Source organism: Scophthalmus maximus, chromosome 14 (genome assembly GCF_022379125.1).
Source record: "Scophthalmus maximus strain ysfricsl-2021 chromosome 14, ASM2237912v1, whole genome shotgun sequence".
NCBI lineage: Eukaryota > Metazoa > Chordata > Actinopteri > Pleuronectiformes > Scophthalmidae > Scophthalmus > Scophthalmus maximus.
The window spans coordinates 12070639-12095410 of record NC_061528.1 but is presented as its reverse complement, the minus strand read 5'-3'; the positions used below and the strand labels follow the sequence as shown (position 1 = coordinate 12095410).

The window sequence follows — 24772 nt, the reverse complement described above, 5'->3', positions numbered from 1 at the left end:
CAATAATAGGTACAACAAGATGAGACACCCATGCATTACAACAGAAAGGATGTTTTGTTTCAGTCACGTCTTAGCTCCATGCAGTGGACTCCTATCCTATACATATATTTGTAGTATATATTTAATCCTTTTAAATAATTGACTGCATTAGGATAAGTGTACAGTAGAGAATGCATTATACAAAATTAGCCTCCTTGCTGAAGAGCCTATGAAAGAACAAAGACAGTAATGGAAGGCCTTGGGCCTTTCGTGTGAGGCCAGTTACTCTGTTAAATCTGCACTAATCAATATGTCTGTATTAACAATGGGTCAAATGACTATATGGGTGTTTCTTGAAGTGAGAATTATCAGATCCCTTCAGCGTTTTATTATCATCCAGCTCGGCTCCGGCTGTACAACACAAAGTGCTCCATTTCAAAATGCTATTTCTCCAATACGAAGGGTGCATTATTTGCACCTTAAAATAATCAACTGAACCATTTCAAATCATCGTCCACAGTCAATGCGCAGCGCCCATTGCAGCCCTCTCTGTGCTGACTCAGCACGTCTCTGAAACCCTACTGAATACAACAGAGCCAGCAGTAATGTATTGGGACACCGCAGCTCCAGACACTTTTCCATCAGTATTGATCTCTATACTGTTTCCCATCAAGTGACCAACACAGTTGTAGTAAGTCCGTTCTCTTATCTCACGTCTCGTCCATTAGAGATGAGATAGCCAGAGAGTCTGTCTCTGTTGCTTCATGAGACGGCGATAAATCATGTTGCTTTATTCGTCTCTCTCGTTCCCCTTTGAGCCATTTCAAATCCACCAGTCTAAAAATGGGACAACACGAGGACTTCTACAGTCGTCACATTTACTTTAGCATTGGATCTAATGAGCCTTGTTGCAGGAATGTGAAATGTGATAGATTTGCTGCAGAGAGACTAAGGCGAGGTCCAGGTTTCCGGGAAGTATCGGACATCGGTTCTCTCTAACCTGCCAGGTATGCCGGAGACTGGCACAGGCAGGCGCACATCAGGGACTCCGTCAATGATTCCTGTATCACCTCCTGGATCTGCCCGTAATCCCTGTGTTCATGTGCTATGGTCACAATGGGAGACTGATGTTGTGCCAGCTGTTACATTCACATATGTGTGAATGAACTCGTCTACCTACCTGCTCGACTCCTGCAAAAGTGTTGTTGAAACCGCGAGGCCCCTGCGTGTCGGCTGCCTCCGTTAGCTATGATTTGAGATTCAGAAAGTGAAGTCAAGTGAGGAAGTTGCATTGTGTAACTTAAGTTGTGCAGTTCACCTTGATCGCAGCGTGTATTTATCTGTTTATTGAAATGTCAATGTCCCTGACCAGACTCAAAGTGGCAACTGTTGAACGTGTTGGTTTTAACGAGTGTGTATGTGTGGTGTTGCAGGTGATCTACCTACAGAAGGCGGAGCTGAACAGAGAGACGGTGTACGCGATGCACCCCAGCAGTGTCAATGGAGTGGAGGACATGTCCACACTGGCAGAGCTGCATGAAGCTGCCATCATGCACAACCTGTTTCTGCGCTACCAGAGAGACAGCATCTATGTAAGTCACCATCACCGTCTCAGTGTGCGAGCACATTTACCCTGTGCCCACCACGGTGGACCTGGCAGCTGTGGGTCTGTTGCGATGTTCAGGGGTGTTTGTTTTGTTATTTCTGCGAAATGGAATGTGCAGGACAGCTTGGATGAGATTTCAAAGTATAATAAATCTCTCAACCATCAAAAACATCAACTGGAATCCTCAGTACATTTTCTTCTTTATCAGGAAAGTGCAACGTAGCAGTAAAATGTTTTGTGTGTTGAGTTTGGAGCATGACCCGCACTTACTCGTGCCTGCAAGAAAACTTTTGCATTTTGGGAAATAAACATTATTACTAAATTAAACAGAAGCCATGCAGATAACTCCCAGGTTACAGTGCCAAGTTTTTTGCCTTAAGAATGCAAGATCTCGGGATTATTTTCATGATGCAAGTCCACAGAGGTCCCCTTGAAACTCTATCTAGGCTTTATTAAAATAATCATTGCCCACAGAAGCATGGTAACTATGTTTTTGGAAATCCTATCTCCTAATCTCATCCCAGATGTTCCATCCGGTCTGTCCGCACAGCATCACAGAACATTATGATGACCCACAAACACACTTTTGTGAGGCACTTTTGCCCAAAGCGCATTACTAGAGCACGAGGAACGGATCCTAAAATACTACCATCCTCTGTGCAAACTAGGCCGTATGCAGTAGTTTAAGAGCATTACTGACTACAGGTGCCGTGTCAGAGGAAGGACACAGGAAACTGGGTGAATCTGCTGAACTGATATTGTCAAGTTACTGCACTGCAGGTCTCATACAATAGTTAAATGTTTGTACAGTGCTTGGCAAGATGTACGAGTTGCACTGAAGATCTGTCTCCCTCCTTTCCTTTTTACTCCTTTGTCTACTCTTTTCATTTCCTTCAGACTAACATAGGTTCGATCCTGGCCGCGGTCAATCCCTACAAGCAGATAGCAGGACTGTACGACGGCCCTGCAGTTGATATGTACAGCAAACACCAGATGGGGGAGCTACCTCCTCACATCTTCGCTGTGGCCAACGAGTGTTACCGCTGCCTGTGGAAGAGGCACGACAGCCAGTGTGTTCTCATCAGGTGAGAAATGGGGAGAAATATAAGCAAGCTGTACATGATGGATTAAGCTGCAAAATATTTCCCCTTAATCCCCCAAATGGTGCATATATCATAAAATGATCAACAGTATATATCTTCACCTCTCTACTTGTGTCTGTTCCGTCTTCAGTGGCGAGAGCGGTGCAGGAAAGACGGAGAGCACTAAACTGCTGCTGAAGTTTCTCTCAGTGATGAGTCAGAACTCAGCAGGTACTCCTTTGTCAGAGCGGACCACCAGGGTGGAGCAGGCCCTTATCCAGAGCAGGTACTGTTTGACCCTTGCCCTCAGACTCCTAGTGTGGTTGAGTTTGAATTGTCGTTATGAAGAATCATCAACTGCTTCCTTGTGCCCTTTTACATTGTAAAAGTCCAAAACTGCTTCCAGACATGCACTGAAGTCTGGACATTTTCCTGAACGTATGTGAGGATGCAAATATCCGCAAATATTGCTTCGGACGTTTTCTGGAACTTTTACTGCCAGCCCTGTCAAATTTTGCCACCCCTCGCCTGAATGTTTAACCCTTCATCAAAGTTGGGACCGGATATTTTCCAGAGTTTATGTCAGAAAACAGTTTAAGAGTGATAAGCATGTTTTCTTTGCTGTTATTTGTAATATTCTGCATATATTCATACAAGCTTTAGGTTGTTAGGATTCATGAATCATAAACGTTTGGTTTATATTGTTATATTTTCTATTTATTAAATTTTTGGTTCATATTATTGGGGTTCCGTTTGCTTGATCGCTGTCTTTCCTCTCTCTCCAGCCCCATCATGGAAGCATTTGGCAATGCTAAGACTGTGTACAACAATAACTCCAGTCGCTTTGGGAAGTTCATCCAGCTCCACTTTTCCCAAAATGGGAACATTCATGGAGGCTGCATCATCGATTGTATCCTTCAACACTTGACTCAGATATTCTGTAAAGGAAATAGATCTCTGTAGCAGAATATTATTCAAAGTTATTGTTGTCCTTGACTTTTGGGAATCAGATTTGCTAGAAAAGGTAAGGTTGTGCAGTGTTGAAACATTCAATAACCCTCATGTGATATGTCGTACCTGAGTTTCTAATAAACAATCTTCTCTTTCCAAGAACCGCGTGGTTCGACAAAATCCCGGAGAGAGAAACTACCACATCTTCTACGCACTGTTAGCAGGGGCTGACAAAGACCACAGAGGTTTTCTTTAGTTTACTTTATGAGTTAAAATATGTAAAAAAATTATGAAAAGTTATCTGAACAAACCAGCTATCTCTACATCTATAGGCCACACAGTGGACTCGTATATTTTCTATATTGTTGTTTTCTTTAGTCAAGGATGAGCAGCACCTAGTGAATGATCTACCAAGGTTACACAGGAGACTTGTTTGTCTATTTTTTTAACGTGAATAAATTAATTTATGTCACTCAGTGTTAACGTCATTTCTCTGTGTTGCAGACATGTACTTACTGTGTGAAGTTCCCGAGTCGTATCACTACCTGAGCCAGTCGGGCTGTGTGCAGGACAGCAGTCTGGATGACAAGAAGCTCTTTGACAGTGTCATGGTACAAAACTAGATGTTTTTAATGTATTCTCTTGTTTTGCCTCTAGAGGGCGACGTGACCCTTTATCATGAGTTCAACTCACAAGACAGAAACTTCTCTTATAGAAACTTGAGCTAAAGAAAAACATGTCAAATGATTGAGTTTTCTTTCGCGGCGAATTTGTATTGATGTTAAAGTGTTTTATTTTTGTTTTTTTTTAGCTCAAAGCAAAAGCATTTAACTGCCGTCACATCTTGAAAGGGTACTGATATGTAACTCTGTCTGTGTTGTCTACCTCTGTCTGTCTGCAGGAGGCATTGAAAGTGATGGAATTCACAGAGGAGGAGATCCGAGACGTGTTCAAGCTGCTGTCTGCTGTCCTCCAGATGGGCAACATTGAGTTCATGACTGCTGGTGGAGCTCAGATAACTTCAAAAGGGGGTAAGAAAAGGAATTATACAGTATATATGATCTACACCACACTGTTAAAAGTATGAAGAACACATACAAGAAAGAACATTGAACATTTGGAATGATTTACCTTGAATTTCTGAGCAATGTCTCATTAATCTCCTGGGAAATTTTCTAGGAAGAACAATGTAATTCGTATCTAAAGATGTAAAATGACGACTTTTGTTTGTCTTTTAGTCAGTAGACAGCAGGTTAGATGAACATGTTAGTTTGTTTATGCGGGAATTCAGTTTCACAAGACTGTACATTCATCCCTTCAAAAACCACGTCCCATGAATAAAACAAAAAAGGCAAGCAGTAAACATCTTGGCACTGCAACCATAGACATGTCATAAACATAAAACATGTTAATTTTCACATAAAAAAAATGTGAAAATGTGATTTTCAAGACACCTCCTTGGAATTAATGAAGAAGTGTTTTGGGATCTACAGACTTAAAATGAAGTGGCACTGAACGTTGTTGGTGCAGTACGTATTGTAGGAAACCCGTACTTTCTTTAGCAAGTTCTCCTCTGACATTGGACCACTCTGCAGTTGTCCTCATGCCTTGAGTTTGATTGACAGTACACTAGCAGACAGAGCCCCGAACAGGCTGTAACATGAACTCAAGGCTCCTTTGTTTGCCATGTCCGACCTCCTTTCCACGGAAGCAGTGAACTACAGTGACTGTAGAGGCCAACAGAAAGGAGCTGCCTAAAGCCTCTATAGGATCACAGTCTACACGTCACATCGATTGTTAGACATCAATAGGAGTCACCTGAGCTGTCTGTGCTGTGTTTGTTATACACATACAAATAAGTGTATATCCATGTCTGTGTGTGTTTCAGTGGTCAGTAATGTCAGTGAACTGCTTGGCCTGGACTCCTTCCAGCTGTCGGAGGTCTTGACCCAGCGCTCCATGATCCTGCGAGGGGAGGAGATCTGCTCACCGCTCACTGTGGAGCAGGTAAGAACACACATCCCGACCACCTCCTCCTCCCGCGCTCATCAAAGAGGCACACAGGCAACACAGAACAATCCCGGGATGAGGCGCGAGGGACTGTTCAGAGGTCTGCACTGTGGAGACACTGAGATATACCGTGAATGCCCCCTGTCCTCCCTCCCCTCCCCTCCCCTCCCCTGGTGACACACAGTCTCTCTCCGGTGCCCCCCCCCCCCATGCCTCTCCAGATCCCTTGCGTGACTCCCAGCCATTTCCTGCTTTTTGTCTGCCAGATTCCTGGCACAATAAAGCCATCATGATAGTGATCTAGTGAGTCAAAAGCACAATAGAGCCAATGACTGGGGTTGAAGCTAGAGTCTTCTCCTCGGGAGGCAGCGCAGCCAGACACCCAGAGACATCGGAGTAATAATTCACTTGTGTCTCCCTCGCTCTGCCTCATGTCGTTGGTCGGTAATCTATGTGAACATTTCACAACTATGTGCATGCGTAAAACATTCTGACGCATGACACAACCCCCTTTGGCTGTACTCAAACCTCCGGCCCACTCATACACATAAATGTCAGAGAATATGCAGAATGGACCTTTACTATTATCACAGCGACGCAAAAGTCACAAGAAAGCTTTTCATCGCCAGACAAAGACCCTGTGCTGTCACCCTGCTGCTTGTTCTGCCCGGCCTTTGAAGCAGCGTGTTTCTTAATAGACTTCATTATTCCAGTCCTGGAATTGGTAAGAATGGCTTCTTCTCACAGCGGCCAGGGGTCACTCACCCCACGACTGCTTGCAGTAGACCCCCCTTGCCCCCACCCCCCCTTTAAATCCTGGACAAACGGCCATTCTTCTCACCCCTGTGACGGAGATCCTGGAGCCACCAGCACTCTGTTCACACCCGCTAGTTGCAAGAGGAGACTGGTCGTGATGGATTACTCAACAGCCCAGGAGCATTGTTGCCCCGAATACAGTACCCACCGCCACACTCTTGTTTTGTTTTTAAATTCAAGCACAATGCCTGTGGAGGAAGTGTAGCTGGCAAGCTCAAGCTTTTTATGTACACGCACAGATGGCGTCAGGCTGAAGGCCAACTTCATGGCAGCTGGAGAAAATCATAGTCTGGTCAAACGCTGAATAGAAATAGATTAAAAGACTAAAAAAATATTTTTGTATTACTAAACAAGTGTAGTTATAGCTACCTTGAGAAGTAATGTCTAGAGCTATGATAGTTGACAAAACAATCACAACTCTCAACTCGCTCCCTTTCTTTTTATCAAGAGCTGCTTTCAGACATGCACTGAAGTCTGGACATTCTCCAGAATTTTTCCTGGAGGAGTTCAATGTGAAAACGCACGTCCCCAAATGTTGCTCTGGGGTTTTCGGAATGTTTCTTCCCAGCCCCCTAGAGATGTATCTTGAAAATGTCCAAGTGAGCCTCTTTGAGAATACCGCTGGAAAATCACAGCGAGCAAGTGGGTGTGTGTGATGACTGTAAACAAAATCAATGCTTTCAGCAGAACTTTTGTCATGTCCTGCCTCCTGCATCCTCTATCGAGACACCACAGAATGTTCTGTAAATCTTCCTGTTCGTACGAACGCATCTCACTCGCGTTCGTCATACGTTAATGGAAAAGGCTGTAAAATTTCCAGACAGAGAGTTCATGTCTGAAAACACAGTATTCCTCTGCTACATATTCAAGCTTTTGTGATTTAGAAGTTGATGTGCTGTCTTTTCGTCGGTACTATACACATAACCTTTTCTTTGTCCTCATATATATATGAGTGTGTGTGTGTGTGTGTGTTTCAAAATGTTCCTCATACCGCTTTGTGTCTCTGACTCTTATCACTATGCCCCTGGTGGATTGTATGACCTTTTTGTACATGTGGATAGGTCTAATAGAGAAGGTGTTGTTACCTTTCCTAAAAAAAGTAAGACAGAGAGAGCTAAAACTAAAACATAAATGCTCCATGGAAGCATGGTTATATTTTTGTCTTAGATTTTTGTAGCATGACAAATACTGTCTTGCAGTGCGTCAGCCTCAAGATATGTAGGTGATAAGGGACGCTGTCTGTTGTGAAGACAATGTCTTACAGTACCTGCAGACAGATGATGACACAACACACCTTTGTCTCCAAACCACTATTTGTTTTCAGACACTGTAGCCTCACGCACACACACACACACACACACACACACCAGTCTAACAATCAAATCTATCGGCGTTGATAATTTATTAAATGCACATGGTATTATGCTACATATTGGGTTCACAATACAGTGTGCAAAGTTTCCTCCCTCGTATTATTTATGTCCGACTTGGTATCCATGGTAACCTTCATCTTTTCATGTCCTGATTTGCAGGCAGTGGACTCGCGGGACTCAGTTGCCATGGCACTTTATTCTCAGTGTTTCTCCTGGATCATAATGCGGATCAACCAGAAGATAAAAGGAAAGGACAACTTCAAGTCCATAGGCATCCTGGACATCTTTGGCTTTGAAAACTTTCAGGTGAACTGTCGCTCACTGAATTGAATTTATCCAGAAACGAACAATGGCAAATCGTGAATTTAAGGCCCTGAAAACTCTCTAAACCAATTTGTTTCATGAGCACCTAGCATTGCAGAAGGTGATGTTACGCTGTCAGGTCCATAGACAAGACCTGCAAATAGATCCTGATGCATTTGATGGAGTGAAAGGATTTTCCATTAACTACTTAACTGTATGTGTCTTCCTGTCCTGAAACACAATGTGATTCAAACTCCAAATTCATGATTTCAGCAGTTGGTAGTTTTCACCCTGCGGATAAAGGTGGACTGTCTGTACATTACTCATACTACAGGCCTGAACCACTCAGAATTTATAACTATGAGAAAAACATGTTGATGGCTACGAAATCACATTACATGTCACTGAAGTACATGTCTGTGTAAGAGTTTTTCTTCCACTTGTCCCATTGGCTTTGCTTTGTTGGCATGAGCCCTCTTCTACTTTGATAATGGGATTTAATAACATTGGAATCAGAACTTTATGACATTTGGTGGATTGATTGGCGAATGTCAATCAAACCGGATCATAACACGGACCTTCCTGATATAGCAGATCTGATAATAAAGTATTTGCTGCTTATTTAGTTTTCAGGGGCTTTAAAATCAGCATATTTCAGTGAAGTGAGAGAGAGACAAATCAATATCTGTGAAAAAGTCAACATAACAACATCGCTGGTTTAAATTCAAACCAACTGAGCTTCTTTTTTTTTTTGAAGTGGCTTGTCAGCATTTAAAAAAAAATTTTTTTACGATTTGCCTGAGCTACAGGACTGATGGTTGCAATCTGTTCACGTGCCCCGTAGGTGAACCGGTTTGAACAGTTTAACATCAACTACGCCAACGAGAAACTCCAGGAGTATTTCAACAAGCACATCTTCTCACTGGAGCAGCTGGAGTACAACAGGTAAGAGGGGTTTGCTGTGTCGGAGACGTCCATTTCTACAGACCAGCCTGTATGCTGGTGGATACATAGAAAATAAAAAATTTGCATGTGCCAGTGAATGTCCCACAAACAGACAGATAGACAGACAGACAGACAGACAGGGGTGGGGGGGTGGAGGCGATAGAGGCAAACTGCCAGACGTTTGGAATCAGCTCAGTTTCTTCCCCTAGACAGTTGTTTTCTTGTATAATGGGCAAACGGCCTGGACATGGCTCATTTCATCACATGTTCTCTCTGAACAATACAGCCATTGTGTCTTCCTGGTTGTTTATATTTATATATACGTGTGTGTGTGTGTGTGTGTGTGCGCGCGTGTGTGTGTGCGCGCGTGTGTGTGTGTGTGTGCGTGTGCGCGTGCGTGTGTACGTCCTCACAGGGAGGGGATCCAGTGGGAGGCCATAGACTGGATGGATAACGCAGAGTGTCTGGATCTCATAGAGAAGGTAACAGACAGTGAGAAAGAGCAAAGTCACCATCAGTACAGACCGCGAAACCGACATCCAGAGCTGTGCCGACCCAGACGCCACACTGTGCTTACATTGACCCCCCAATCTCCCAGCCTATCATTACACAGTCTTATTTTGCATGTTGTGTGCACAGTAATGTACACCAGTCGGCGGTTAGAGGTATGGCTGCGGCGAAGCATAAAGACAATGTTGTGTTATTTTATTGCCATAGTCATAATGATGGACGAAGCCGAGCCTCTGCAGAGGTGGAGCGCGTGTCTGGAAGATTTCTTGGGTCAAAATCACAAGCTTGGAAATTGTAGTGGAAGCAAAATTACTTTAACTCTATAACCATTATATTCTTAATTGACTTGTGGTTTCGCTCGGTGGTGCCCTGATTAGATGATTGCTGTTCGTTAGTGCGACTTTATGCACATGAAGGAATGTAAAGCAAGTTGTTGCTGCCAAGTGCTGTGCCTGCACAGTGAACCCTCTTCCTATGGATAAAAGAGAAAACTGAATGAATTACTGTGCCGTTTCCTGAATGTGTTGTTATAGTAAAAGCTGCCAGATGTGTCCCAATGGGATTATAACTAGTTCCATCATGACCGCGGTGTGTTTCACTCAATCTCCTCCTCTGTGTGTCTCCCCTTTAGAAACTGGGCATGTTGGCTCTTATCAATGAGGAGAGTCGCTTCCCCAAAGGCACAGACTATACCCTACTGGAGAAACTGCACAGCCGACACGCAGTGAGTCCACAGACACACACACACACACAAACACACACACACACACACGAAAACATACATCTTTCACACCCTATCCCTCCCGGGTAGACACTTGCAAAGTCCTAAAAATAATTCATGTCTTGTCACCAAAACTCGTTGGGGGAATGCCTTTACCACTCACCGGCTCAGACAGCCTGAAAGAGTTAAACCTTTCTCCTGCCCAATGAATCACCTGTTGCCTTCGGTGCGGCGCTGAACGCCTGTGCAGCACACGTACACGCCCCCGAGTGCCCTCACATGCAAACACAACAATGCTGAAATGTGATCAGCCGTTCTCCGGGCCCGATCAGCATTGTGTGCATGAGAAAAGAGTCTCCTCCGGAAGGCGTACGGGGGTTTCTATGGCTGACGGAAAAAAAAAGAGGAAACGTGGTGAGACCTTAAGAACCGCCTGACCTCTCCCTGAGGTGTCTGCCATCACTCCTGATCCATGTGCCACGTTTTAAGGTCACGTCCGGTGGAGCTGGAGCTGGAGATGTATCACTTCATGTCATGGGTGTTTTTATTGCCAAAATGATATGAAGATCGACAATTTTGAATAAACATTGACTCATATAAGTCACGTATCGAGCAAAATTGCCAAATGTTCTCACACATCTCAGATCGAGAGTTGTGTTGCCCTGTGTTATATGGTTGCACATTCACTTAGGTACAAATTTTTTGGCTGTTTTGATTCTGAAGTTTTTAATAAGCTAAAAACAGCCAAATAGTTGTCATTGTGAATTTATAGATTGATCTTTGAATGTAGGACTGATTGTCTGGCAAAACAAGATGTCAGAAGGCTCTGGAAAACTAGAAAGGATGTTCTGTCTAATATTCCTTAGCTTATTGAATAAAATGATTTTGATTAATTTTGATAATGAAAGTAATCATCGGTTGCAGATGTGTCACTGACCTTGCGGTTTCCCCCTGAGCCTTAAATCAAAGGACTTAATGTTCTATGAACTCGACTTCATTTGATTATAACTGATTAAGTTGACATGAACAGCATTTTCTAAAACTCAGTGATCTCTTTGTTCTTTCTCCTCAGACAAACCTATACTATGTGAAGCCCCGAGTGACCGACCACCAGTTTGGCATCAAGCACTACGCCGGAGAGGTCATTAACAAAACACACACACACACACAGACACACACACACACATTGGGGAAGTGAGGTAGTTGTTGGAGGGTCAGTATGGTATTTGAACCTGCTTCTCTGTCCCTTGCTGACACTAGCAGTGATTACTCCCCGTGGAAGTGTACGGAAAGCACAAATTCACAGAGGGGGCAGGAGTTGACTGGATGTGGGGGCGGGGGTGGACTTATTAAGCCCGCTTCAGACAACGTCTCCTCAGTGTGACTGTGGCAGCTCAGTCACAAGCCTGGCATGGCTGTCTATGGTAATGACTTGGTTCAGAGAAGACAGGCAAGCTAGCCAGTTGTTCTCTCTCTCTCTCTCTCTCTCTCTCTCTCTCTCTCTCTCTCTCTCTCGTGTGCCTCGAGTTTGGTCGCCTGAAAGCTCCCACTGTCATCTGAAACGGTGCTGTGAGTTTAGCGGGCGGGGGGGGGGGGGGGGGGGGGGGGGGGGGAGTCGTGGCATTCTTACATAGATTGGATTAATCTGAGAGAGGGATCTGAGACATTAATCTGAGAATGTCACAGAGAAACCCAACAGTTCCCTAATTACAATTAAAATGCTTTTGTCTCAATGCAACGTAGCCAAGACTCAACTTTTACAAATGTGCTGTTGCAGGTGAATTATATTGAATCTGTGGGTTCAGTGGTGACTGTGGGCACTCGCCACCTGTTTAAACTGTGTGTGATTGTCCCTGACAAACCCATTTCACTGTGGCATCATGGGACCATCCTAATCAACACACAAACACACACACACACACACACAGACACACAGCTTTCTGTACGAAGCTTTTCCAGTGACAGGGGAATGGAGTGTAATTGGTGTGTCTGATTTTTAAATACATATGTGGTCATGTTTGGTTGTCATGGCTCCCTGTGAGCTTCAAGGCTTTGAGTTGGGGGTTGCTATTGGATGGATTCATTATAGTAAATTCACAGAGAGGGGATACAAGTTCATATGTGCACAACATAGGCTTGTGCTCGCACGCAGACACAGATGACACCATTTTTTTTTTTTTCCAAGCATTTTTCCACATTATATTTCATATTAAATGTTCACAATGAGGTCGCATACATGCCTGAGTGCACGCCGGTACACTCAGAGTGCATTACTGTGGATCAGGGTGAGGAGAGGAATGTTGTGATGCTGAGACGAAGGCTGAAAAGAACTCAACAGGTGACTGAATTAACTCGTAGGCGCTCTGCTGTACTTGAAGAGGCCCACCCCTCGTCTTTGTTCACACAGAGCCCTAAACACGCACGCACATGCACGCGCGCACACACACACACACACACACACACACACACACACACACACACACACACACACACACACACACACACACTGTTTTTCCTCCTGCACATCTGAGTGCAAATTTATAAATACTGTACATCTGCCACACAAGTAGCTTCAGAACCTTTATTTTCTTTTATCACGTCTTATTCAGAACAATATGTTATATATTTCCTAACAGCCCTATAACAATATTGCTACAGGTGTAAATTAAGAATAACAGCCTGGCAACGACAAAAAAGTTAGTAAAAGTAAACGTTGCAGTATATTGTTCTTATGTCTTGATAATATTGCATTGAGCCCTGATGATTTCAGTCACTGACTTTTATGACTGTATGTTTTATTGCTTAACAGAATATTTGTCCAACCTCGATTAGGTTTGGTCCCTGTAACTGTTTTCAAAATCCAAAAATCACATATATGGCCCAAGTACTGTAAAATGCATAATTTATATAGCTTGAATGTGTTATTTTGTTATATGTAGTATTTTAAATAGTTCCTTGTGTCGTAGCTCTTTCAGATGTTTCTTGTCCTGCTGTTACACCGGTGAAGCCTCTTTACTCTCACCTTATCTTAATAGTAAACACACTCTGCTCTTACTTCTCTCTTGTCACCTGATTAGGTGCTGTATGACGTGCGAGGGATCCTGGAGAAGAACAGAGACACATTCAGAGACGACATCTTGTTTATTTTGAAGGAGAGCAGGTGAGTATTTCACACTTTCCTTCTGCTTCACCGAGCACACACCTGCACGTTTTCAGTTCATATGCAAATGTATCCACAATCACACGCCCTGTCCTGCGCTGTGTGTCTGCAGGCTCGACTTTATCTACGACCTCTTTGAGCGCGTCGGAAGCAGAAGTGGAGACGAGACCCTAAAGATGGGCACAGCCAGACGCAAGCCCACCGTCAGCTCTCAGTTCAGGGTGAGACCGGAGCTTCTGTGACCTAAATATCACCCCCAGTGCAGCATGCCCATGGTTGTATGAGTTTGTCATCACAATCAACGGGTTACAGAAAACAGACAACAAGTTAATTGTCCCCCATTTGCTGCCGCATCATGATCACTTAACCCTCAACACTGGGCTTGTAATCTTGGCGTGATGAATGTGTGAGGGGAAAAAAAGAGAGTATAGAAATCACGGAGAGACAGAGCGGGAAGGAGAATGCTGCCTGTTATGGGTGATGGGATGTATGAAATATGTGGTTGTGAGCCAGGCTTGCTTGTTTGTTGGCAGGCGGGGGGGGGGGGGGGGGGGGGGGGGGGGGGGGGGGGGGGGGGGGGGGGGGGGGGGTGTTAGCTTAGCATGTTCTAAGGGCAGTGCGGAAAGAAGGAGCAGGGGGAGGATTTGGCAGGCTGCCCTGGCCTACAGTTTCTAAAGCCGGGGGATTAGGGTTGATGGCTGGGCAGAGAGGGGCCAACCAAGGGCCAATCACGCTCAGCTCTGCCAGGCCAGGCCTCGCTGGAGACAGACTGTCTGAGGCAGCAGGGAGAGCGAGGCTGATATAGCCTGCGAGGTTCAAGGGTCCTCGCATTGTGTGTTTGTGCGTGTGTGTCTTTTGTGCTAAATATGGGCTGACTAATTCTGTGTAAAAGACAAAAGATGTAATTATACTTGTATTACTCAGAATACATACTTGTTCTTACTGTATGTGTTATTGTCCACAGATTGAGATGCACAGTTATGAAAAATCGACTTATTTTTTCCCTAATGTTAGCATAACTAAATGGACACAAAGGAATATGTTTGGACTGAAGAGCCAGCTTGTCTGCGTCCTGATCTTTATCCTCTTGTCACTGATGTGTTTCAGGACTCCCTCCATTCCCTGATGGCCACACTAAGTGCCTCCAACCCATTCTTTGTACGCTGCATCAAACCAAACATGGACAAGGTAGGTCATGCAAATTTCATTGCACAAAAGCTGGCAGAAACCCCACCAGGTCTCGTCAAGGTCAGCGGCTGCGAAAGTTAAACCTCCGCGGGGCTATTCATAGCTGCCATTGCTCAGAGCTAATATTTAGTGTGTGCTCTTTAAGACTTGCACAGAGAAGAAGTAATTTTGCAGTGTAGCGGCACTTATTACTGCAAAGCCATATAAATGCTCCACTCGAAAAGTACAGTAACCCTTTTTCATTGCTAGTAAACTGTCGCCCCCCCTGCTTTGGAGCAAAGACCCTCATTGTGCTAACTCAAATAAAAGGGCTGTGTACCAGCACATTCCTACCACTTAAGCGCCTTTACCAAAGGTCAGAGCTCACCGCTGGCGGCTCCAGCTGCAGCGGCTTGGCTGATGCTCCGCTGATCTGGCTGCACTAGTGGAAGTGCCAAGATAAGACATTTATTTACTAGACCTCACTCCCTCAACTATTCTTGACCAAATTACTGTAAACCCTTTCAAAATCCCCAAGTTATCCTATATTTATTTTCTGTGTGACAGAGTGAACTTATTCTCCCTGCTCCTTAGAACAAGCCGTGCCACTGTTGATCATGCAGAATGACAGGATTGCATGCACAGTTCTCTGACATGATTTCATGCACACACACACACACACACACACACACACACACACACACACACACACACACACAAACACACACACAGGCATATATGTAAATATATTTGTGTGATGTTCATGCACCCGGTCTCCTGGAATACATGTTACTGATGGAAGGGACAGCTTGATTTCACCCTACAAGTTAATGTGCTGCTCTTTCAGCTACCAATATCCTCTGGGCTCAGAGGTGTGTGTGTGTGTGTGTGTGTGTGTGTGTGTGTGTGTGTGTGTGTGTTTGTGTGTGTGTGTGTGTGTGTGTGTGTGTGTTTGTGTGTGTGTGTGTGTGTGTGTGTGTGTGTGTGTGTGTGTGTGTGTGTGTGTGTGTGTGTGTGTGTGTGTGTGTGTGTGTGTGTGTGTGTGTGTGTGTGTGTGTGTGTGTGTGTGTGTGTGTGTGTGTGTGTGTGTGTGTGTGTGTGTGTGTGTGTGATTATGAACATGAACACATGCAAGTGTGCAAGTGCCCCCAAGCGTATCTGTTTCCATGCATAGTAGCACTAGCCTGTTATTAGATTGACACATTGGGGGAATGCTGTGGTCCTGCGTGGGGCTTATCCAGCACCGTGTGCCCTTCATGTGGACCTTCTGAGCAGCCTGTGTGGAGGTGTGAGGCGGCAGACATCATAGATCCTCTATAATAAGCAGGCCTGAGGATCAGTGGTAACACGGACCTGTCGACACAATGCATCTGCGAGGCCTTCCCGTTTGACAAGGTCTTGCTCAACACTGTGCAGGTTTCTCTGCGGTGGCATGTGTTTACTTTGCAATAACCTGACTGTAACTGTAAAACGATAGCACTCACAGTGGTAATTTACTTTTCAGTTCAAGTTTAACCTGACTCAGCAGTAAGAACATTTGCATAGCTGTGCAGCATCAACAGTGCAGGATTATGTTTAACCCGCAGTTTTTCGGTGTCCCATATCTGGGGTGAGGCAAATTGCATTTAGGGATCTCGTTGAAACATCAATTGTCCTGAACAAGGCCTGTCTGCTGGTCCACCTTCAGTTCCTACCTGTTGCAGAAGATTAACTTTATCAAGTGATCATGTTCAGGGTGAGACTAAAGTTTGTTTTGCTGTCTGCCATCTCCAGAAGGCCAATCGGTTCGACCCTGATGTCGTACTCAACCAGCTGAGATACTCTGGGATGCTGGAAACTGTGAAGATCCGCAGGGCTGGGTTTTCTGTTCGCAGAACCTTTCAGGACTTCTATAGCAGGTAAAGAAAAAAAAAATGTAAATACATCATATAGATCCTCTAGTGTGTTTATGTTAATACCTATGTGTGTCTGTGTGTGTGTATTGTGTGTTATTTCCACAGGTACAAGATGATCCTGAAGAGCAAAATCCACTCAGACGATGAGAAGCAGAGCTGCTCAGAGCTTCTCGTGCTCCATGACAAAACCAAGAAAGAGTGGCAACTGGGGAAGACAAAGGTGGAGCCCGCACACACACACACACACACCCACACACATGCCCAAGCATGTTTTTGTCACTTAAAGGGACATTGCATTGACTTACATTCATGCCCTGGATACTAACAGTAACCATAACTACTACCCCGACCCAGCCCCGCCCTTAACCCTTACTTTCATCTTTATTCCTAGGACAAACGAAAAACTCCTAAACTTAAAATGTCATGTTGTACTTTGTGCGTGACAGCCTTTTGTCTCCAGAACGGGAGCCGAATCCCCGTAACACGACTGTGTGAACGGATGTTTGTCCCCACGGTGTGCTTAATACAAGTACAAAAGCTCACACATGCTCAGACAGGATAGAGTTGCAAGGCTTCAATCAGACAAGAGCACAGAGTGCAAAGGCTGAGGGACCAGGGGAAATGTTTCGATTATGTTTTCCTGTAAGGTTGACTCGCCTGCATGCTCAACAGGTTTTTAAGCACATTTCTGAAGTATACAGCCTTCCTACGTACAAATTCAGAAAGATGCAATGGTCTGAAGAAAAGAAGCGGTCTGGTTTAATTTTGTGTCTTCTGGATTCTTTTAACAAAAAAATGGCGCTGCTGTCATTGCCAAGCTGTTAATGTGTGCCACAGTTTGGACGGCCCACACAGTGACTCATGTCCCAGAGATTTCTCTGGCCGGTTGTGGTCAATCTACTGCTCTCCTGTTGGCAACCGCAGAGTTACATGGCTACTCCTAAAAACCCTGACACCAACAACTGTAACTGTAATTGTAACCCAGTGTGGGGGCTTACGGTAATCCTGAGGCAGCCTCACTGTAGCTGGAAGAGTGTTAGCCTCCTGACACTCGCCGTGCTGTTGATTTAATAAACTGAACTCCCGGTGTGTGATATGGAGGCAGCCTACAGTGATGAGGCGTTGCAGCCGAGCAGAGTTTAAATGAAAGCGACGTCTCATGCGTTCGTCTTATAAGAGTTATTATCGCGTCATGATCTTAACCTCTTGTACTAGACCTAATCTTTTTTCTCTCCCTGGCTCTTTATTTCAAACAATCATCATCTCTCCCCTTTTTTGTCTGTACTCCCATTGAACGATTTACCTCTAACAACTTATTTTATTTGATCTGGACAGCAAAACCTTGGATTTTTTCATGTTGGACTAAGCAGTAAGAGAGAGAGAGAGATATAAATAAAACAGTTTTTTTATGGGCTTTCTAGAAGTCGGCTTAATCCACATTTATCCCACTGTTACTTCCTGCTCTAAGTTGTGGCTGTAAAAATCACTGAGACATTTCAAATCTGTCGGTTCCCTTTTGGACAGTTTTGTTGTAATACCCCCTTTTGGGTTGCACACATGGCAGGGTGAAATATATGGCAAGATTGAAAAGGTTTTGATGTGAACCATATGTTGGTTCTTAACAAATATATATCCGGTGCATAACCACTAATGTATATTCGATTTCTCACACATGCACACAGTGCAAATCTCTGGTGTCACTGTGTTTTACTGAATATATAGAAGGAAATCATATTTTCCTCTTCATTAGGGTTCTAGGGTCAACACTTGGACCCCTGGCCGACTCCATCCCTCCGCTATACAGGTTGTGTGTGTGTGTGTGTGTGTGTGTGTGTGTGTGTGTGTGTGTGTGTGCCTGTGTTTTCGAGCACAATATTTTTGGGCTCAGGGAAATGTAGTGTGGGTTGTGTGAAGGGGGCAGAGAGACAGAAAGGGTCTAAATTTCCTTTGGAGAAACAATCTGTGTGTAATTATATGTGTGCTGATTGTGTGCAGAGGAAGTGTGTGCCCAGAATTAGGGGCTTGGGTCACGTTGCAAGGATGGTGTGTGTGTGTGTGTGTGTGTGTGTGTGTGTGTGTGTGTGTGTGTGTGTGTGTGTGTGTGTGTGTGTGTGTGTGTGTGTGTGTGTGTGTGTGTGTGTGTGTGTGTGTGTGTGTGTGTGTGTGTGTGTGTGTGTGTGTGTGTGTGTGTGTGTGTGTGTGTGTGTGTGTGTGTGTGTGTGTGTGTGCGCCCCATTTGTTTTACAGACGAGGGAAGGATGTGGATGAGGAGGAAGCTTCCTCCTCTCACAGACTTTACAGAGGCAGGCAGGGTTGCAGCTGTGGGACCCTTTGATTATGGGAACATCTGGGACACACACACACACACACACACACACACACACACACACACACACACACAAGCCCCCTCCCCTAACTGATTAAATCTAATTATCCTTATTAATGTCATGTTACAGTTATGTTAATTTCTTAAGTGTTTTTCTTGAGGATGGGTTTTATGCTGCATCACACGTCTCAGAGATAGTACCAACTTTGAAAACAGTCTCACAGGAGCAAGGGAAGGGTTAACTAAACTCTTACCCCTTCCTTCATAAGAGCAAGGAGGGGTGTGGCTTGCTATCTGGACACCAGCCACCATCCCTCCCCCTCATCCCTCCATCCCTCCTCTCCCTACCTCTCCCCTCCCCTCCCTCTTGGTGCCTTTCTGCCTTTGCACGTCAGTTCAGCCACCAACGCAGCAGTAGCAGTAGGGAAGTGCTCAGGAAGGACGTCCGAACACAATGAGGCTCTGCAGCAACACTGCAGCCCCTGTGCCCGTTCTCCCATCTGCTCTGCTCAGCAGCCCTGGAGAGCAGCTAGCCTGCTAGGCTCAGCTGCACCACAGCCCCTCCTGCATTGGGCACAAGGTGCTGCCAACAGACAACAGGGGGCCCTCACATCTCTGTGGGCCCTCTTTTCTACCTTGACCAAGAGGAGGAACTAACCCATCCCGTTTACTTCCTCCCCACTTTCCCCCTCTGTGTCTCTCTGTCTCTCTCTCTCTCTCTCTCTCTCTGTGTGTCTGTCGGCCGTGGCGTTGCTCGTCCCGCAGGTGTTCTTGAAGGAGGCCCTGGAGCAAAGGCTGGAGAAAGAGAGGGAAGAGGTGCGGCGCAGGGCTGGCATGGTGATCCGCGCCCACATCCTCAGCTATGTGGCAAGGTGAGTGGTGGTGTGCGGAGGAGGGGTGAGGGACTGAGTGGCAGCGACAGTTGTCAGTGTTTGTTTTGTAATAGAAAGTGTGCAGCCTGTGCATGTGTTTGGATAAGGATCCATGTGCATATGTGCATACCTTTGCACACATTTACCTTTTTGTCTATGTGTTTATATACGGTATGAGGGCAGAAGTTCCTTCACAGATTCTCTTGTGCATTAGAGATGTACAGTTTGACAGTGAAAAGTGTCTTGAGTCTTGCTGACTCAGTCATTATAAACTTGTGCTGTGCAGTCAAACATTGTTCAAACCAGCAGAAAGGTTTTTTTTTTGTATATCTAGTGGAGATCTCAGTGTTTCCAGAAAGCTTTGTAGACAGGTGTGTCACATCATAAAATAAAAGTCCTCAGTCTCATCAGGTAAAATTCTTCAGGTGATATGTCATACTGTAGACTCCAGGAACAGTACGTTATTGGTAAAGTTAGTACAATGTGTGCAGTACTTTTTTTTTTACTTAATTACAATACATCTAGAATATTTCCATATAATATAACAGTGCAGATGCAGTCTTTAATGGAATATTCATGTAAAAGTTTGAAAGATTCAAACAGGGATGAATGAGATGATTTAAGGATAAAAAACAAGGAAAAAGGTGGTGGTGGGGTAAAACTATCTGCTCTGAACGTTAAAATGCTTCATGCTTCACTTTACTTGTACATCTTGATAAGACGATCTGATCTGGAATGTTGTATTTGGCCGTGCTCCTTAGTTGCACCACTCTTGTAAAGGCAGTGTCTGATTAATTGGAATAACTATCAGTTGATGCTGTCTTCTCAGACAGGACATCCATCACTCTGGTGGTTTAAAGATATGCACATGCGGAATGCCCCTCGTTATGTAATGTAGCTGTGCTCCACCTGCGTGCTGCAATATATCAAATCACATACAGTCCTCTGAAAGGCTCCGCTGGGAGAATATAATGGGACCGGTGACAGCGTTCAGGTTTGTGGGTTCCCTTTCCCTTAAGAGCCACTCATACTAAAAGACAGAGACAGAGGCACAGGAAGTTCCCAAAAAGACACAAGTGAAGCCTTTGTATTATTTCGTGTAACGTTATCTCTGCTCCTGAGACCAGTCAGAGGCCATGGAGTGATTACTGTGGAGACTAGGCCGGGGCAAAGGGTCAGAGTCAGTGCATTGTGTGTGGTCCTTCGCAGGTCACGTGCATTTGTGCATGCGTGCATCTGTGTGTGTCTGCATGTGTGTACGCGCGTTTGTCTGTGTATTTAATGCATGTGCAGTGTGTGGGTGATGGGGTTTAGTCATAGGCCCAAACACAACAGCCCACATGGCCACAATGGAACAGAAAAAGCTCATCAGACTCTAAACGTTGCACAGTCCCCCATGTACATGATTTCTTTCAAGTGTGTTTATTTAAACGGAGAATGCCAGCCGGTGTTAGGAAGACAACATGTGGAGCTGTGCAACGTCCCAAATTTTTGTGTGGTGAAGCACAATGTACTAAGATAATGTTGGATTAATTACGGGGGCCGTACTTTGTTTTTTTTTCCTCATCCTTCGCTGTCATAAGGACCGCTACAGGAAATCTTTCCTGCCACATGCCATAAGACTTTACTGTTTAATCTAAATTAAAACATAAATCCCAGCACATTTGCACCTTTATGTTACCATGTTCCTCTTCACACTCCTGGTAACTGATTGTACCACTGCAATATTCCACTATTAATATTCATGTAAATACTTTATATTTATTATTCTTATTCTCTATATTTTTGAAATTCGTATATTTTTATATTTTGTTTGTGTGTATTTTGTATACATATATATATATATATATATATATATATATATATATATATACATTTTTAAAGTGTTCTTTGTGAAAGTGCTGCTCTTGCACTGGAATTTCCCAGTTTGGGATAAATAAAGTAACTATCTATCTATCTATCTATCTATCTATCTATCTCTCTATCAGGAAACAATATAAAAAGGTTCTGTCCAGCGTGGTCACCATCCAGAAGAACTACCGCGCTCACTTCTGGAGACGCGTCTTCCTGCGCCTGCGCCTGGCCACCGTCGTTCTGCAGAAGCATCACCGAGGCAAGCTGGCCCGGTCCCTCTATTGCCAGCTCAGGGAGGAGAAGCAGAGGCGGGAGGAAGCGGAGCGGAGGAGGAGAGAAGAAGAAGTGGAGAGAAGGCGAGTAGAGGAGGAGAAGCTGAAGATGGAGGAGGAGAGGAGACAACAGGAGGAAGAGAGGAGAAGAAGGGAGGAGGAGGAGGAGGAGAATCAGAGGCTGATGGATGAGGAGATGAAGAGGAGGGCGGAGGAAGAGACTATGAGACTGATGGAGGAAGAGCAGAAAATGACAGCTAAAGCCGATAAGAAAAGGTATAGTACTATGTCAAAGGTGCAAATATTAAAATCAGATGACTTGATACATATATCTTCATTAATGCAGTATTATTTTGTTTTCAGGAACTCACTAGTTAATGGTGCTTGTCAGAAGGTAATTTTATTTTTGATAACGACAATAACATAAAACAGTGTCAAATATGGTTATATTAATATTCAGTGTTGTGAATGTGGTGCCATCTAATCCGAATGTCAATGTACATTTTCCTTTCTGTGTCGTCCTGTCCCGTGCACAGAGGGAGCTGTCCCAGACTCCTTCCTACAGTCACACCTCGGAGGAGGAGAGCCGTCAGATGGAGGAGATCCTGCGGCTGGAGAGGGAGATCGAGCGTCTGCAGAAGCAGCAGGAAGACGGCGTGTCCCTTCTTGGAGATGTCTCTCAGGAGGAGCTGCGTCAGATGAGGGACGCTGAGATCTTCAGGCTGGAGAAGGAGGCTTCGCGTGTCGCTACCGAGTTCCTGGAGCTGCTGGACTTTGGTGGTTTGGAGCCATCCCTCTCGAGTGAGGAGAACCTCCATGACCCAACTGAATCCACTGCACCTCTGGCTGAGGAGGAGGTGGACGAAGGTTTCCACGCCGAGGAGGAGTGCGTTCCTCTGCCTGACTTTCCTCCTCCAGCCGCAGTTCCTCTGGACAAGGACGTATTCCAAAGTATCCCCCCTCCTCCGCCTGCCTTTGCAGAAGGACTAGTGGTCTCCCCCTGTTCGACCTCCTCTCCTGCATTGGGGAAGCTCTGCCAAGTCACCACCAATGGACTGAGTCATTCCCCCATTCTCACAGACTCCCAAACCCCCTGCCACCCTTCTCCTCCTCCTGTGGTCACTAAAGGAGATAGGGGGCGATGCCAGAGGGTTAGCAAGAGGTCGGACTTTGAGCCTGCAGGTGAGGAACCATCCCACTCAAACCTGCCAGACACAGAATCAGACTATGACCAGGAGGAGTTTGAGGAGGCTCAGGGGAGCTCAGGCGCCAGCACCAACGATGGCCACATCACGGACGAGGAGGTGCTACGAAAATCCTCCTGCACCCAGAACAGCCTGGACTCCTTCAGAGGCAGCTCGGACTCGGTGAGAACTAACAGGCCCGAGAACCATTTAGATTCAATGCTATTGAGTTACAACTGGGAAATGTGCAGAGTTGCACTTGTTGATGATCCCTTTAATCATTTTGAGCAACACCAGGGGTCCACTGGATATTATTTTTTACAGAGAAATTGACTGAATAAGTCTAACTTGAAAAAAAACCTGAAACTGCTGAATTTTCAATTTCCATGTCAGATCTAACATTTGTTGTAGATCTACCCTAACCTCAAAGGCATATACATTACCTTTTACTCTTTAAACCAATGTTTATGTATGTGTACACACACACACACACACCCCTACATTTCCTCTGGGTATGTGCTTTTTCACACATTGTGTGTTCATTCTACACAAGTGCAAGTCTGAAGACTCAGCTCATGTTAGAAAACTGTGCAACGCTGTTGCAGTCATTTGTTTTGGCTCTGCTGATGACCATGTGACCGTGTTCCCATACTGAAAGTCAAGCAGAGAGCTCAGAGCCAACACAGTCAAATCAGCAAAATGTCTAATGGGAACAAGCAGAGTGTGTGTGTGTGTGTGTGTGTGTGTGCGTGTGTGCGCACGCACCAAACCATGTATAAAACCAGTTTTATGGCATGATTGATTAACAAATTGTGACAGCCAGGTTAGATAGATTTCAGACAATTATTCAAGTGCTTACATTACAAAATGAGGCCTCTGACCTTTATTCTTCACAAAATTAAAAACATGCTAATTTGTAGATATTAGATAAGTGTTTTATGTGTTGCTCATATTAAATTGCTCAAAAAATCACTTGCTCTTGATGTTTACTTGATTATTTTTACCTTAGCAATTCGACAGACCTTTCTCATCATAAATGCTGGTGCTTGTGTTTCAGTTCATCGACAGCGACGAGGACAACGATGGCTACGTGGACACGGATGAGGAGGTTTCCAACGGGAGAGTGAATCCGCTGAATGGCAGCGGGCCTCCATACTTCCATGGCTACCTCTACATGAAGAGTAAGTGGCTTTGCCAAATCACTGCCCAGCCGGCATGCACAAGATTCATGCACAGATGAACACCGCTCGTACGGTGGTTTGGTCAGTTTTGGAAAGGCCTCACAGGCTTCATTTGTTTCTTATTTTGCTTTCAGTATCGTTTTTTTTGTGTGCTTGTATTGTGTGATGTCACTGTATATTTTGGTGAAATATAGTTGCATGTATGTGTATTTGTGAGTGAATGTCTGTGTGTATTTCTATGTGAGATGTTGAAGCTGTGTCTCTTTTTTACCTCTCACATCATACTGAGATTTAACATGAAATCTCTCCTGCTTTCAGGTGGCCTGATGATCCCGTGGCGCCGCCGCTGGTGCGTGCTCAAGGACGAGACCTTCTTGTGGTTTCGGGCCAAGCAGGACTCCCTCAAATCTGGCTGGCTCTACAAGAAAGGAGGAGGGATGTCCACCTTGTCTCGGCGCAACTGGAAGATGCGCTGGTTCGTTCTGCGGGAGTCGAAGCTCACGTACTTTGAGAATGACAGCGAAGAGAAGCTGAAAGGAACCATTGACATCCGCACAGCCAAGTA

The 24772-nt window shown here is 44.8% G+C and overlaps 1 protein-coding gene across 1 annotated transcript in view; it reads left to right on the top strand.

The window, feature by feature from the left end:
- Positions 1 to 24772, top strand: part of myo10l3 (myosin X, like 3) — a 51842-nt gene that overhangs the window by 19759 nt on the left and 7311 nt on the right. Inside the window, exons 3-27 of the mRNA XM_035651618.2 lie at positions 1413 to 1571; positions 2483 to 2670; positions 2819 to 2953; positions 3453 to 3577; positions 3678 to 3691; positions 3779 to 3863; positions 4123 to 4229; positions 4520 to 4649; positions 5507 to 5625; positions 7977 to 8123; positions 8965 to 9065; positions 9481 to 9547; positions 10207 to 10299; positions 11369 to 11437; positions 13374 to 13456; positions 13569 to 13677; positions 14564 to 14644; positions 16397 to 16521; positions 16624 to 16738; positions 19610 to 19716; positions 21705 to 22118; positions 22206 to 22236; positions 22379 to 23209; positions 24084 to 24207; positions 24526 to 24769. Coding sequence (XP_035507511.1) covers positions 1413 to 1571; positions 2483 to 2670; positions 2819 to 2953; positions 3453 to 3577; positions 3678 to 3691; positions 3779 to 3863; positions 4123 to 4229; positions 4520 to 4649; positions 5507 to 5625; positions 7977 to 8123; positions 8965 to 9065; positions 9481 to 9547; positions 10207 to 10299; positions 11369 to 11437; positions 13374 to 13456; positions 13569 to 13677; positions 14564 to 14644; positions 16397 to 16521; positions 16624 to 16738; positions 19610 to 19716; positions 21705 to 22118; positions 22206 to 22236; positions 22379 to 23209; positions 24084 to 24207; positions 24526 to 24769 — 3803 coding nt within the window. The remainder of the gene's footprint in view (positions 1 to 1412; positions 1572 to 2482; positions 2671 to 2818; positions 2954 to 3452; positions 3578 to 3677; positions 3692 to 3778; positions 3864 to 4122; positions 4230 to 4519; positions 4650 to 5506; positions 5626 to 7976; positions 8124 to 8964; positions 9066 to 9480; positions 9548 to 10206; positions 10300 to 11368; positions 11438 to 13373; positions 13457 to 13568; positions 13678 to 14563; positions 14645 to 16396; positions 16522 to 16623; positions 16739 to 19609; positions 19717 to 21704; positions 22119 to 22205; positions 22237 to 22378; positions 23210 to 24083; positions 24208 to 24525; positions 24770 to 24772) is intronic.